Below are 13,932 nucleotides of genomic sequence, written 5' to 3'. Positions count from 1 at the left end.
TCAATTAAAGTCAATGGGACTACTAATTTAACCATGATTTCAATGGGACTGGACAGGTATAACTGAGGGCAGAATTTGAAGCCAGACCTTAAATAATCGGCAACAAAATCTACCCTGACTTCCACCAGTGATGACTGCATCCCCTTCGGTAGGGTTGTGTGGAAGATTGGCATCATTGTAAACCCAGCACTGATTTAGAGTCAGTGGCACCATGGAGCCGGGCTCATGCTCAGAAGGGGCCCCGGCCTGCTCTGCTTGCACTGTGCCCTGAGACCCAGCCAGCCCACTGGCTCCTCCCCATCCCGCCACCACCACTTGCTCCTCTCAGCCAACCGATGGCTTATCTCTGCCCCCTGGCCAGACCCCAGTGCACCTCTGGCTCCAGACAGTCTCTGCTTCCCACCACCTGTCTCCCCGGAGCTGAGCTACCTGGGACTGGTACAGAAGCCTGGCCAGTTTCAGCCAGTTGCAGGGGGAAATGGTGGGGTGGCTTGGCTGGACCCCTCCAGTCAAGTGGGTCCCGAGGGAGCACAGCTGGGGCAGGCCCTGGCCTGGCTGTTCTCGCCACTCCCGAGGGGCCAGAGCGATTCGCCATCCCAGGACCAGCCCTGGCGGCTCAGCCCGGCAGACAAAGTGGCCTCCCAGCAGGGCCATGGAGTGCAGTGGGGAGGTGCTGCTGGGATGTGAAGAAGATCTCAGCGTGTTGGGGCACAAGGGAGTGGGGGTTCTGTGTGGAGGGCTTGGCAGTTGTGGGGCTGTGGGCAGGGGGGCACTGGGCAGGGGTGGTGTTGTGCAGGGCACTGTGTGGTGCAGCATGGACCATTGTGTGTCTGGCAACTGCCAGTTTGTAAATAGTGCCCTCACACTGGGTTGGGCGGACCATGTCATGCCTCTGGCCGGCCCCTCACTCTGGGGACCAACAGCCCCCGCACCACACCATGCTCCATTGTCCCAATCGGGGCCCACAAGTATGTTTGGTGCCGGGCCGACAAAAGGTTAATCTGGCCCTGCTCTAAATTATGCAACTATTTAAATGATTAATCTCTGTCTGTTTTCTGTTCTGAAGCAGCAAGCAAGCAGTGCTGTTGAAATGTTCATGAGATCCGGCCATATTAAAACTGACCCCTTCAGTATAGTTCTATTAAGTTAAGTGTCTCAGTCTTCTTCACTGCTGGGCTTACTTCCCTCAAGTGAGCTTTGTTTAACTCAGAGTCGGTCTGCAGTTGCAAAGTCCCAGAATAAGTAGCTCTTCCTATCATAGATCACTCTGAGTTTAGCCAGAAACAATATACGGCCGTCAAGGCCTAGGTCCACAAATACTCCACTGGCAGTTCTTTTTGCCTAGCTTGAGTGGCCAGGCTGAGACTGGGGAAAAAAAACAAACATAAACAAACAGTTTGCTCCTTTATTATTATTGATAAATTGTATTGCCATAGTGTGTGGGACTGCCAGTCATGGAGCAGGACTCCATTGTGCTAGGCACTGTACACAGTCCTTGCCCCAAAAGCTTACAATCTAAGTAAGTAAGAGACAACAGATGGATACAGATGAACAGCTGGAGGCTGTGGTCTCAGCAGCCTAACCCCTGTATAGTTTTTTATGTTTGTTTGTTTTTTGAAGGCACCATGGAAGAGGAGAATTCCAATGAGAATTAGGCACTGAGACACTTCGCTAGAGGCCTATTTGCATCTTTAGGTACAAAAATGCCTTTAACAATCTGGACCTAAGTGAAAAAGTATTAAAAATATCACTGGTTGGTATATACGATGTATGAACACCACCTTGTCTCCTCAAATGCTTTACATGTATATGTCACAAGACTGGAGAATGTGGTCTTTAACTCAAGTCTGAGTGAATCAGTGCACCCTACAATAGTTGCTCCCCATTGTGGACAAGGTTGCCACATAGGTGGCAGCATACTGGTTTGGCTAATCCCCATGCCCTCCCACAATGTAGTAATGCAGAAGTTATTCTAAAGCCACCCCCTCCTCTCAGCAGCAGTGGGTAGTATGGGCTAGGTCCTACAGGCATCTTAGAACTACAGCTGTTACAACCACAGTGTGTATGGTGTGCGTGGACGCACCAAAACAATTCTGTCAAAATAGCGTTTGTGGGTGGGTTAAACCATTGCAAGGATGGTGATGCTAGAAACCGTTTTGTGCAGTCAAGTGCCATTGAAGCTAGGGAACTGAATTGTTTGCAACAGCTGTCGGGAAGTGTTCCTTCTGAACTGGTGCAGAAGGATTTTAATAATTGCTAGTGTAGGAGGTCCAAACCCTTTACAGAACCATAACAGGAAGTATGAACGAGACAAGTTTTCCTCAGCTTAATGTAGACATACTCATTGATCAAGGGCAGGATGCAGATCTAAAGAGACAACATGGCTACATGGGACCTTGGAAGCCAGGAAATCCTGTGTCTAACCCCAGCTGTGGCAGACTTGATGGGTGGCCTTGGACTAGTTATGTAACTTCGCTCAGTCTTTGCTATCTAATAAAAGAAGTAGGACAATAGTACTTACCTACCTTACAAATTGGTCCAATTGGTAAGTAATAAAGCAGGTTTGCCCTTGGAATCCTCATTATACAAAATGTTATATTTTATTGAAACATAGTGTCCTGGGCAGGATACCCACCAACTTGAACAGCTTTATATGTGCAGTGTGTCTCTGAAAAATTCAAGTAGCAAAGGTGATTTTTGCAAAAGGTGAAATGGTGCCATTGGTCTCTGTGCAGCACTGAACAGAGAGGAGACTGCCAGGATCCTAGGCAAGGAAAGCTGATGAGGTTGCAAATCATCAGCTCCCATAAAGAAGCCAGAAATTCAAAACAGAGTCTTTTGGGGTAATTTACATGGCACATAACACAGAGGAACAATCAGAGAAATCATTCGACAAATTAATGGGATTAGTTTTATGAACGATTTATTTGAAAGTGAGTAATGAGGGTGTAGCTCTTTAACTAATTCTATGGTTTTTGCCTCGTGGAAATCCCTTCCTGCCAACAGCTCTGTAAGTTAAATCCCCATCTACAATCTCATGCAATTCAATGGGAGAAAATATTATTTGGCCACTTCAGAGTTGAGGCATATGGCTTGTCTAATAATGACATGAATAGTTATGGCTGGTTTGCAATTGTATCAGCTCTGTGCTTCCAACAGCACTGGAGTTCCTGTTAACAGATCCTTTCTTCACTCTTAAAAGTGCAGGATAACATCTGGGCCTGTTGGGAAGCACTCTTGCAATAAAGAAGTACTTTGTGTAATTCATCTTTCCTCGCCAAGCCACATCTGTCTGCTCTCCCTGGCCTTCTCCATTCCCACCCCGAGCTCCTCAGGGCTGTGGAGGCATACTGGAGCTGCAGCAAGCTGTCTCCATCAACAGGTGGCACTGTTTGCTTTTTTCCTCCTCACCCTACAAAGCAATCCAGTGCTGCCACCCCACATTACATCTATGGTTAACATTTTCAAAAGTGCTTACATCACTAAATCTCCCTGTGGATCTAGTGCTAACTCCCACTTCAGGGTCTTAAATACAAAATATAGGCACCAATGATAGCTTCAAAACCCCCACTCAGATGCCACCTCACCCTATCAGTGCCTAAATTCCCTAGACACCTCAATTTCTGCTGGTGAGCAGGTGTAAAACCACCTAAGTCTAACACCACCAAGCTGCTCAGTGCTTTACCCCTGGTGGGATTCTCCAACTTGGCATTCCTCCATCTATTTTGCCTGCAGGGACAAATCTGGTAGGTATTGTCAGAGCATGCCTTACCTGCACAAAAGACAACCAGATCTAGACTTTTTTGACGCGGGTATATTTGTCTCAGAATATCTGACAACCAAGTGGGTAGAGCTCTCATGCAGCTTATTGGAGACCCTGTTTTCAAATCCCCACTCTGCCTGATTTGGAGCAGGGACTTAAACCCAGCTTTCCCAGATACATGCCTTAACCATGAGGCTACTGGGTATTCTAGGGTGGGAGTGCTCTCAACCTGTCCTGCTGAAGCTGTTCCCCTGTGTATTAGATAAATAAATATTAACTGGGCTCAAGAGAGACTGACTTCATGGCCCAGTGGTTAGGGCACTTGCCTGTGATGTAGGTCCCTGCTCCAATAAATATTTCATTTGTTATACAAAAGGGAACAGCTTGAGAGAGCCCCACCTCAGCATGCCCAATAGCCTGGTGGTCAAGGCAGTGATAGGGGAGACCTGCTCCAAATCAGGCAGAGTAGGGGTTTGGAAACAGGTCTCCCAGAGCCCAGGTGAGCACTCCCTAACCACCTGGCTATAATGTAATCGGTCTCTCTCTTTGAGAAAGAGCTGAGGTATCTTAGGAACCTCACTCCAGGAGAGGGTTCACAGCTTTCAATCCTGAGTAGAAATAGATAACAGGCTCAGACCCCACCCCATTCCTCAGTGTTTCCTACTGGCTAGCATAGACAGAAGCCAGCAAACCAGAAGCCAAGTTTCCCATGCATCTAACTCATCCCACCCTTTGCATAGGGGAACCGGGTTCCTGACTCCGGGCTATGAATTCCACTAGGCAGCTGGGCGCCTAGAAGTTAGGTGTTGCCATGCCTATGTCCCTTTGTATACTAATCCTTAGGAGCCAACCTTACACAGAAAGTCACTGGGACTTAGGCTTCTATGTTCCTGCATCACTTTGGGGATTTAGGCTCCTAAGTCACTTAGATGCTTTTGAAAATGTTACCCCAAGGACCTGCCTACCCTGGGAAAAATTTCTGAGCAGTTTAAAAACTTGTTCAGCTAAACTCATTTTAAAACCATCAAAGTCCTGGTGTGCACTTGGCTTCAGGCAGTTTAAAAATGTCTTAAAAATGCTCCAATAAAAACAGGTTAACAACAGTTAGAAAATTTCACAGTGTAGATAGGCCCTTGGAGCTATATTGTGCCCTTTATCTATGGATGCAGATCAAGCACATAATAAGATCCCAAGCTCTCATTCTAGCAGGTTAATTCTCTCTAATTAGGGGCTCTGTTTTGAAGGTTCAATTCCAAGGGAAATTTCTACACTCCTCTCCCAATCCAAATTTCATAATGACAGTTTCCCCAAGTGATCAGCTACCGTCTTGCCTGGGCTCTTCGTTGAGGACACTACACCACAGTCTACTCAGAAGGTTGCTCAAATTTTCAATGAAAACAAAAAGCTCTTCAGGTTCACCACCAAGTATTCTCCACCACTACCAGCACAAAAGTGTTTCATGATTTGAGCTCCTGATTCCACTGGGCCCCACTTTCTTGAAACAACAAAGGATTTCCATCTGACCCTTCCCCCATAACTAGAGCTCACCCCATCCCCATGTTGTATGCAAGTTTTGTTGATTAAAGATTAGTGTGGACTCTGAATGAAGCAACATGATATAATATGACCTGATTCACGTCAACTCATTTAAGCTAGAAATGCATTTTAATTAATTTACCCCTTGGAGAAATTATTTTCTTCTATACAGAATTACCAGATTTTAATATTAAGACTTCAACATTTTAATTCTCAAACTAAAAATAAGGGTCCTGCTTTTGACCTCACTAACTGGATTTGTCTATGCTGAGGAAAAGCACCATGTTAGAAAACATGTTAACTAACACGACTTTACATCCTATTTAAAAGAGGAACAAGTGATGTTCAAAATGTGTTAGCTGATTGTAACAGCCCATGCCAGGACCACCTAAAACGTTTTCAAATACCACTGGATTTGTCCGCGCCAAAGGCAAAAATCTTTTAATACCATGTTTTTTAACATGATACATTTTCAGAGTGTAATCAAGGCCACTTACACAAATGTAAATCCAAAATAATTCCCCTAAAGACAACAGAATTACTCCAGATTTAAAATGGGATAAAATCATAATCTGGACTGTGATTTTTAAAGTGTATTTGCTTTAACAAACCAAAAAAAGGGGGTTGGTCTTAGTCAATAAGCCTCTGGTCTGCCATCAGCTGCTGTTCAAGGCTGCTCCTCCCCACCCCACTGCCACTGTTCTGACATGAACTCATCGCTTATTTTTATTTTTTTAAATAAAATAAAGATTTATTTTGGTTGACATGGAGACTCTTTTTCAGAGAAACACACTGAATTACGCTATGAGTGATTATAAAGATACCTAAAAACCTACAAAGATAATCTTGCGGTTTCACAAAACGTATGTCAGTTTCAAACCTGCACTCCCTTCCATTCGTCTTCAGCAGTGTAATGGGAGAACCAGTCAAAAGATTGTTTATACCCATGAATGGCAGCACCCTTAATTCAGATCTACAGGGCTGTAATTATATTATTACAGGAAATCAAACATTGCCAGTGTCTTTCCAATCGTATTCATTGTCTGAAATTAACAGCAAATGGTGGTTGATTTTCTTTTCTACCCTGGATACAAGACAGACTGGAGGGAGGAATTAGAGCAAACTCAATCACTGCACGGAAAAGCTGGATTCAAAAATAAATATTTTAACTTTCTAAGAAAAGAAACCACGGCGGCGAGGGGAAGGAAGAGGAGACCCGCCACAGCACTTGATAGAGAGCAAGTGCAAAGCAATTAGTGGGCTGCTGAATCCTGTGTTACAATAAATCAGTGACCCAAATCCCCCTCTTCCCCAATGCCCCTCATTATTAAATCAACTTTAATGAACTAGCCCCCTCTCTCTCCCTCCAAACCAAACACGGTTCCATTTTCATCTGCACCTGCCTATCACAATGGCTGGTGTGCGGCAGGAATGTTTATAGGAAGCGATCTAGAGCAGTGTGTGATTGACAAGTTCCCAGCCTTGCCCTTTGAATCAACGCCTCTGCCCAGATCCCGATGCAATGCCCCATCAGACAAACCAAGCCTGACTCAGAGACGGTAAATACACTTTAAAGCGAAAGGCACCTCATGTTTTCTTTGCATTAACACCAGCTAACCCCTGTATCTAACACTAACCCACACTCCCTTTTCCAGGTTCTCAGCGTTTCGTGTGATAGCCTGATGTACCACATCTGGCGCCTGGCCCGAACAGGCTCCGTGCATGACGAACGTGCCAATATGGGATGCGAGGACAGGGCTACGAGCTGAGAAGGGTTGTTTTTTTAATTTCAACTTATATTGTGCCCTAATCAGGTATTCTAAAAGGATGCCGGGGGGGGGGGGGTCGCAGCAAAGCTGGTTTTGACAAGAGACAGGCCAGAATGGGAACTGTAGAGACAGTCAAGAACAAGTTTGTTATCTTACAAAGTATACTTCAGGCTGTCAGCTGCCAGAGATTTACAGGAAAATCCCCTTTCCTGGGACTGAACCTCCAGGAAAGAAAGGCTGGATTTCCCCCGAGCAAGACTCAAACGTATTTCACCCTAGATAGCCCCTCATAACAGGCCTGAGTGGGGACATGCGCTGCGGCGCCAGAACGCTAGGAGTACAGTGCGGGGACAGCCACTTAGCAACAACACTGCACACCGCGTTGTGCCCCTCTGTGTGTACGATCTGTGTGTGTGTGTGTGTGTAGGGGGCGGGGGCTATTTATCTGTCCGTGTTTGACTCTATGGGAGAGGGGGAGATCTCTCTTCTCCTTCTAAAAACCCCACTTCCCTCCATCACCAGCTGCAGTTAGCGGGAAGGTGGCTCCCGTTTTCATGCTCAAGTACAACTCTTTGGGAAGGCGGTTTTAGAGGGCTGCTGAGCGAGTCAGCACTGAGCAGCTCCAGCCCCGCGTCGTGATGCTAATTGGTCGCAGCTGGCTGAGGGGTGTTAAGTGTTCACTGTGTGTTGGGGAGGGGGGAGATAATTGGAAGGGGAAGTTTGAGAAACAAAAGTGCAATATTTTATGGCTGGTTTACAGTGATGTCAAACTCCGTAGTAAACACATTGCTATTGAAAACCCACTCTGTGAGACTATCTGAGCTGTCAGGAGCAGCTAACCCCTGGTAGCTAACAGAATCGCCGGGCTAAGCCGTGGCTTGGCGTATTTGAATTTTTTTTTCCAGCACATTTGATTTTTCCCATGTCTGAGATCGCTAAGAAGGTCCTTACCTGAGAGGGACGGTAAACTCCTGCTGCTGGCGGGGGTGGCTGGATAGTCATTTCAGCTGGTCTCCTTAACTCTTTCGACTCAGGGAGAGTGATGATGAAGCTGGAAATTCTTTTTAAAACTAAGCCCAGCAGTAGGCAGAAGTCTTGTATTTTGCTAAATTAAGATCCAATAAAGTAGCACTGGCCACGCAGTCATTAACTGTATGCAGCAATGTTGTTTTAGCCCTGTAGCTCCCGGGATATTAGAGAGAGACAAGGTGGGTGTCAGAGCGTCTCTCTCTCTCCCCAACAAAAGCTGGTCCACTAAAAGATATCGCCGCACCCACCTTGCCTCTCTAACGCAGAAACGGACTGTCCATTCTGCTAGGGAAGTAACTCGGCGGTTGATGGATACGCTGCATGCAGGCAGAAAGCGAAAAGCGTCTGAGGCCAAACTGAGTGCTCTCAATGGTGTTTCTACAGCGCTGGATGAAGAAACCCGATGAAAATGAGCTAAGAAAAAGCTTTTTCTTATGAGGACATACACAGTTGTGCTGTAGTGAATTTGACATCAGCTAAACGGTTTGGGTCCTTTACACTCTTTCCCTCTACTTAAAATGGATGCTCATGTCAAAACCCAGAATAGATTGGGGAAAGTATGTTGGCTTTTGAGTTTCTTTCCTCTGTCTCCGGCAGAAATGTATCATTTCTAAAACCAAATACGCCTTAGAGGCCTACGCCTGCGTTAATGTTGTCACTGACGTCAGCAGATGCAGGACCATGGCCCTGTGGGGGATTTTAGAATAGACACAACAAAAAGGAGCAGCCTGATTTGGAAGACGCTCCCTGTTCCCCGTTGCACGCGCCCCGATGACCCCCCCCCCCTCCCCCCGGCCAGTATGACATTACAGGTCTACTCCTGGACCATAAGTCTGCCCAGCTGTGACCAGATAAGGCCCGTCAGGTTTTTATAGTCGCCTGGCAAGGTAAGGTCTTATCAAACATTGGTGTTCGCCCGCGGCGGTCACCTCGCCCCGCGCTCTACGCAACGAACGGAACATGGTAAACAAGAAGGCAGCGATGTAGGTGGCTTCGCAGCTCTCTTTACCAGCGCATTTGCAAGCTGATCAGAGCAGCCAAGTCGAAAGGAAATTCTGCTCGTGTCTGAGGAGACCGGGGCCGGCCAAAATAATAATAAAGAAAGAATCTGAGCCAAATGGAAAACATGTTTCTGATTTAAGTTTAATCTATTTTGTAAGTAGATGGCATGTAATTGGTGAAAACATAATTAACACAAGGGATTTTTGCTCATTAGAACGTTCTCCCAGCGCAGCGGGCTGGGCGTGTATTTTCTAATTGGCGTTTTTAGAGGCGTCTATTCATGTGTTTGTTCTAGTCAGTTTCCACATGACGTGACTGCTCACAAGGCAAATGTGACATGAAGAAGAGTGACTTCATTTACCTATTATAGGGTCCACCAGCCTTCAGCAAACAGGGGAATTAACTGACAGCGCTTCCTCTAGTCTTTGGTACAAAAAATAATCACTCATCGTGAGCAGATTTTTCAATAAGATGTTCCATAATGCACACCCCAGTTTAAAGGAACCCTAGTGTCTACACACGTGTAAACACTGAAGTTTGTTGTTGTTGCTCGTTGCATAGATAATGCAGGACAGAATGTTGGTTTCCATTTTGTGAAGATGACTATTTCCAAATTATTCTCTGCATACGATGAAAGTATCTATTTGAATAAAGTGAAAGGAATACAGCACAATCACTATAACCCACCGAGGAAGCCAGAGAAACTGCAATTCTAAAATGTTTAAATCATCATTTTTGCCAACTTGTAGAGACACTGGGTTGCTTTCTACGGAATAAGAGAAAAATCTTGAAAACCAATATTTAAAAATTGAGTTTGTTTCCTGCTGTCAAGCTAGTATCGATATCCTTGTTTGCATTACAGTGATAGTAGGAATTTCTTCCTATGAGGATATATGACATCATATAGAATAACTGAAAACCTCTTAACAGTGGTTGTAGTGCAGCGTGCGAGATGTTGTTTTCATTATGTCTTATAGTTATACCTGGCAGCATATAGGCAATAATTAGCAAACACCGTATTTAGTTGTCGATTTTTTATTCTAAAGCTACAAAAAATGTTTTCTCCAGTTTTATCCCAAGAAAGCAAGCAAACTGACTTCCCATTCCCAATTTTTGAATGTACTCATGGGGAAGAGGAGATATTAAACTTGCATCTGGCCCTTCCTAGACTTCCAGTGTATGAAAATTGACTGTTTTGTTCATTTCGACCTTTAGTTCTTATGGGGGAATTGGTAGCTTTTGCTACAGAAAAAAAATCAAAAGCTGCCTATTTGATTTCTTTTTAAAAATAGCTACGGGGAATGCACGTTCTAATATTGTTTTCTTTTTCATCAACGTTCCACACACTGTGCGAAATGCAACAGGAATTTCAATCCAAATGGGCACGTTGAAATTAATGTGAAGGTGTAATAGTCGCACAATGCAACATTCCTGTCAAGTGGAGTAATGTCAGTGTATAGTAAGAATAATACTGCGCCCTGTTACAATTAGTACTCCTTCTAATCTTCCATTTGCCAGGATTCTGTGTAATTAAGATTCACACGACAAAATACACAATAAACCTAAATAACGACTACAGTGCCAGGTGAGGAACAATCACATTTCCATTCCCACAATATACCAGGGAAGGGGAGTTGTCGTTTGTATTGATTAGGGTTAACATTTTATTGTACGTATTCTGAGAGAGTTTATATCTTCTTACGCTTCCTTCGCTTTTCAACATCACAATTTTATTTTTTTCTTAGGTAAAAGAACAACCAGAAAAGGCTGCTAGGCCAGGCATAGCTATATGCCTTCTCCCATAATGACATTACTTCTGCACCAATTAGCAGAATGAAAATGTATAATATTCCTAATCTTTCCCCACTGCTTTCGTATACAGGCCAGGGTAAATCTGGCAGAATTAATCACTTCAGAGAGGATGTCAATATCTTTAGTTGTGCATGTATGTCTACTGAGCGTTTTTGTGTATAAAGGTTTCCTATCTTCTCCGTATTATAAGTAGAGAGCTCTTAGAAGAGAGCAGGAACTATAGATCTGTATAGATGATAGATCAGAAGAGATTTTGCGTATATAAAATGTAAATGGTGATGAACTAATAACTACAAATCTTTAGAAAACATTAACTGAAGTAACTTATTTGACTCCATAAACATTAGTCTAAAAGGATGTTAGAACTATACTTGTCCAAAGAATGTTACATTTGTATTTAGAGGGAGGGTTGTTATCACAAGATGGCATTTTTCGACCCATTGGGTTGACATTAGTGATAGTCAAATACTAGTTATTCGATGTACTATAATCACTCGGTATGGAAGGCTAGGAAGGGCAATGTTATAGGTATATCAAGATCAAAGCTTTCTAGTTCTTTCATACAGATCACAAATGCAATCAACTCCACCGTATAGACACCCCTTTCTGCGGTTACTACATACTTTTATTCCCTTGGTATGAAGAGCGCCAACAGGTTGCCTGTGGTGAGAAATAAACCCTTGACACATTTTTCCACATCCTATTTGTACACGCCGGCTGGTTTTCACTCGCTGTCTGGTACAAGCCCTGGCATTTTTAAAGAAACCCGAAAGAAATGACCATTGCCTACCGTGTCGCGATCTGCAAAAGCTTTACCTGTAATTCCTTTCAAAGAGCCCAAGCGTCCCCCACGGCACCAGCGCCAGAGCGCCCCACCCCCTGGCCTTACCTGGAGGATGTTGGAGTGCTGCAGCCGTTGCAGGAGGATCATCTCCTTGACGATTTTGTAGGAGGCTAGCCGGTAGCAATCTTCTAACGCCGCGTATTGCTTCACGCAGTTCTCGATGTCGTGCCCCCCAAAATCGACCGATTTCAGCGCCACGGCCAGCGTGCGGTTCAGGACGACCTTGTAGACAGCTTTGGTGTAGCCGGAGCCCAAGTAATGCAGGCTGGTGACATTGTGGATGTCTCGGCACCCCAGCAGAGGGGGGTTCAGAGCCAGGTCTACTTTGGCTTCGGGATAGGAGCCCCCTCGGCTGCCAGCCTGCGGCGCTTTCCCCTTCTCCAGCCGAAGTGTCTGCTCCGAGGAGGTCCGCTGCTGGGCGAGGTCCATCAGCCGCCGCTCCAGGGGTCTCACCAGCCGCCGGGCAGCAGCCGCGGGCGCCTGGTGCTTCTGGTAGCGGAGCACCTCCTCGTAGCGCTCCCTGATCTGCCGGGCTAGCTCCCAGCGCCGGCTCCCGCGGTCCTCCCCTCGCCGGTACCAAGGCGAGCCCGCAAGAGCCGGGGTGACCCCGCGCCGCGGCGGCGGCGGCTGCTGGTGCGGATCAAAGCCCGGGATGAACAGCACGTTCAGCAAAGTGCCCAGGAAGAAGGAGAGGCAGCAGCCGGCGGCCACCGCGATCTTCCTGCGCCTCATCGCAGCGCCCCAGCCTCTCCCCTCTCCCCCCAGGACGCAGGTTTGGGCGGAAAAAGGCTCCCCGGGACCGCAGCCCCTTCACGTGGCCCCGCCGGCCCTGGCCCCGCGCAGGCACATCAGCGTGACACTTGCCTCCCTGCTCATGAGCTTCTGGAGCGCGGATTATGAGCCAGACCCGGAGGCTAGCGGGGGCGGGGGGGGCGGATAATCACCCTGAGCCCCCTCCGCTCGCTGACGTCCCCTGATTGACAGCCCGGCCCGGCCCGCGGACCGGCGGAGCAGCAGGGGGCCCTGGGAAACGTAGTCTCTTTAATGACTCTCCCCGCCGCCGTTTGATAGCCGGGAAGTCAGGACTACAACTCCCAGGCGCAGCCGCAGCTCCCGGGCGCGGCCGGGCCGTAGGCGGGACCGAAATGATAACGGTGTGCTCTGCAGCGTGGGGAGCGGGCTCCGGCTGGCCAGCCGCGCTAAACACGAGATCATACCCCCGGGGGGCCGGGGTCGGGCTGGTATCAGTGAAGCCACTTTTCTCATAGGAGCCTCTGAGCTAGACCCGGAGCTGCCGGCTGCTGCTTGGAGGCGCCTTCATTTTGGGATTCATTTGTAAAAACCTCCCCCTCTAGTGATGAAGGCTTATCTCTGCCCCCCGCCTCCCCCCACGGTGTGTGTTTATGTTTGAGCGGGACGTTTAAAATCTCACCCATAGTTATTTGTTCACGCGCACTCGTTCCCATTCTCCCGGTTTGACAGCGCGGGTTGCACGGGCATCACGCCAGTCACACGCTGGAAAGCGTTTTGCGACTGAAAAGCCAAGGCTCAGAAAGCAGCACGCACACGCCGACGGAGGTGAGGATAAGCACGCCAAGGGAAGATTTTGCCGATGAATTTTCCACATATTGTCTTGCAGTTGGTTAACTTACAAATAAAACAATCCGACTAAGATAAATAACAGCTAATTCATTATGTCTGCGTGAGGTGGTGTATATATTTTCTCTCTCAACGCAATAAGCTGGTACATTACCCAGGAAGTAGTTATGGCCTTGTGTCCTCTGGCAGGGCTAAACTGTGATTTATCATAAATTTACTGATAATATAAGAACCGAGAGCTGTGATTTCGAGATGAAAAATGAAAGCCACGGAGGAGATAGGTTGGCTGTGTCTCTCTAGACTAGATCTACAAATCATGGTCTCAACATGGGGTAGCCCCTGCCCTGCGGGAGATGTGAATTGCAGGGGTGAGTGCTAATGACATGGTTATCCATCAAGCCCACATTACGATGCTGTTAGCAACTAATTAACAAATACAATCGGCCCAAGAAACGTCACAAAGAAAAGCACATCAACAAAAGAAAAGCCATAAAGAGTCTAGGGGGGACTGCGAGCTAAAGTTCACCGGGACGCAAAAAGAGAAGCATTTCCAATAAAGGAAGGGGATCATTTAAAGC

General features: G+C 46.6%; 1 protein-coding gene across 1 annotated transcript in view; it reads right to left on the bottom strand.

Moving 5' to 3' along the window:
• Positions 1 to 12,748, bottom strand: part of PKDCC (protein kinase domain containing, cytoplasmic) — a 45,363-nt gene extending 32,615 nt beyond the window's left edge. The window contains exon 1 of the mRNA XM_007058032.4: positions 11,801 to 12,748. Coding sequence (XP_007058094.3) covers positions 11,801 to 12,487 — 687 coding nt within the window. The 5' untranslated portion in view covers positions 12,488 to 12,748. The remainder of the gene's footprint in view (positions 1 to 11,800) is intronic.
• Between the last annotated feature and the right edge of the window lie 1,184 nt (positions 12,749 to 13,932).

Source organism: Chelonia mydas, chromosome 3 (assembly GCF_015237465.2).
Source record: "Chelonia mydas isolate rCheMyd1 chromosome 3, rCheMyd1.pri.v2, whole genome shotgun sequence".
Lineage (NCBI taxonomy): Eukaryota > Metazoa > Chordata > Testudines > Cheloniidae > Chelonia > Chelonia mydas.
Note: the sequence above shows the minus strand (reverse complement) of the source record. Positions and strands in the feature narration are given on the sequence as shown.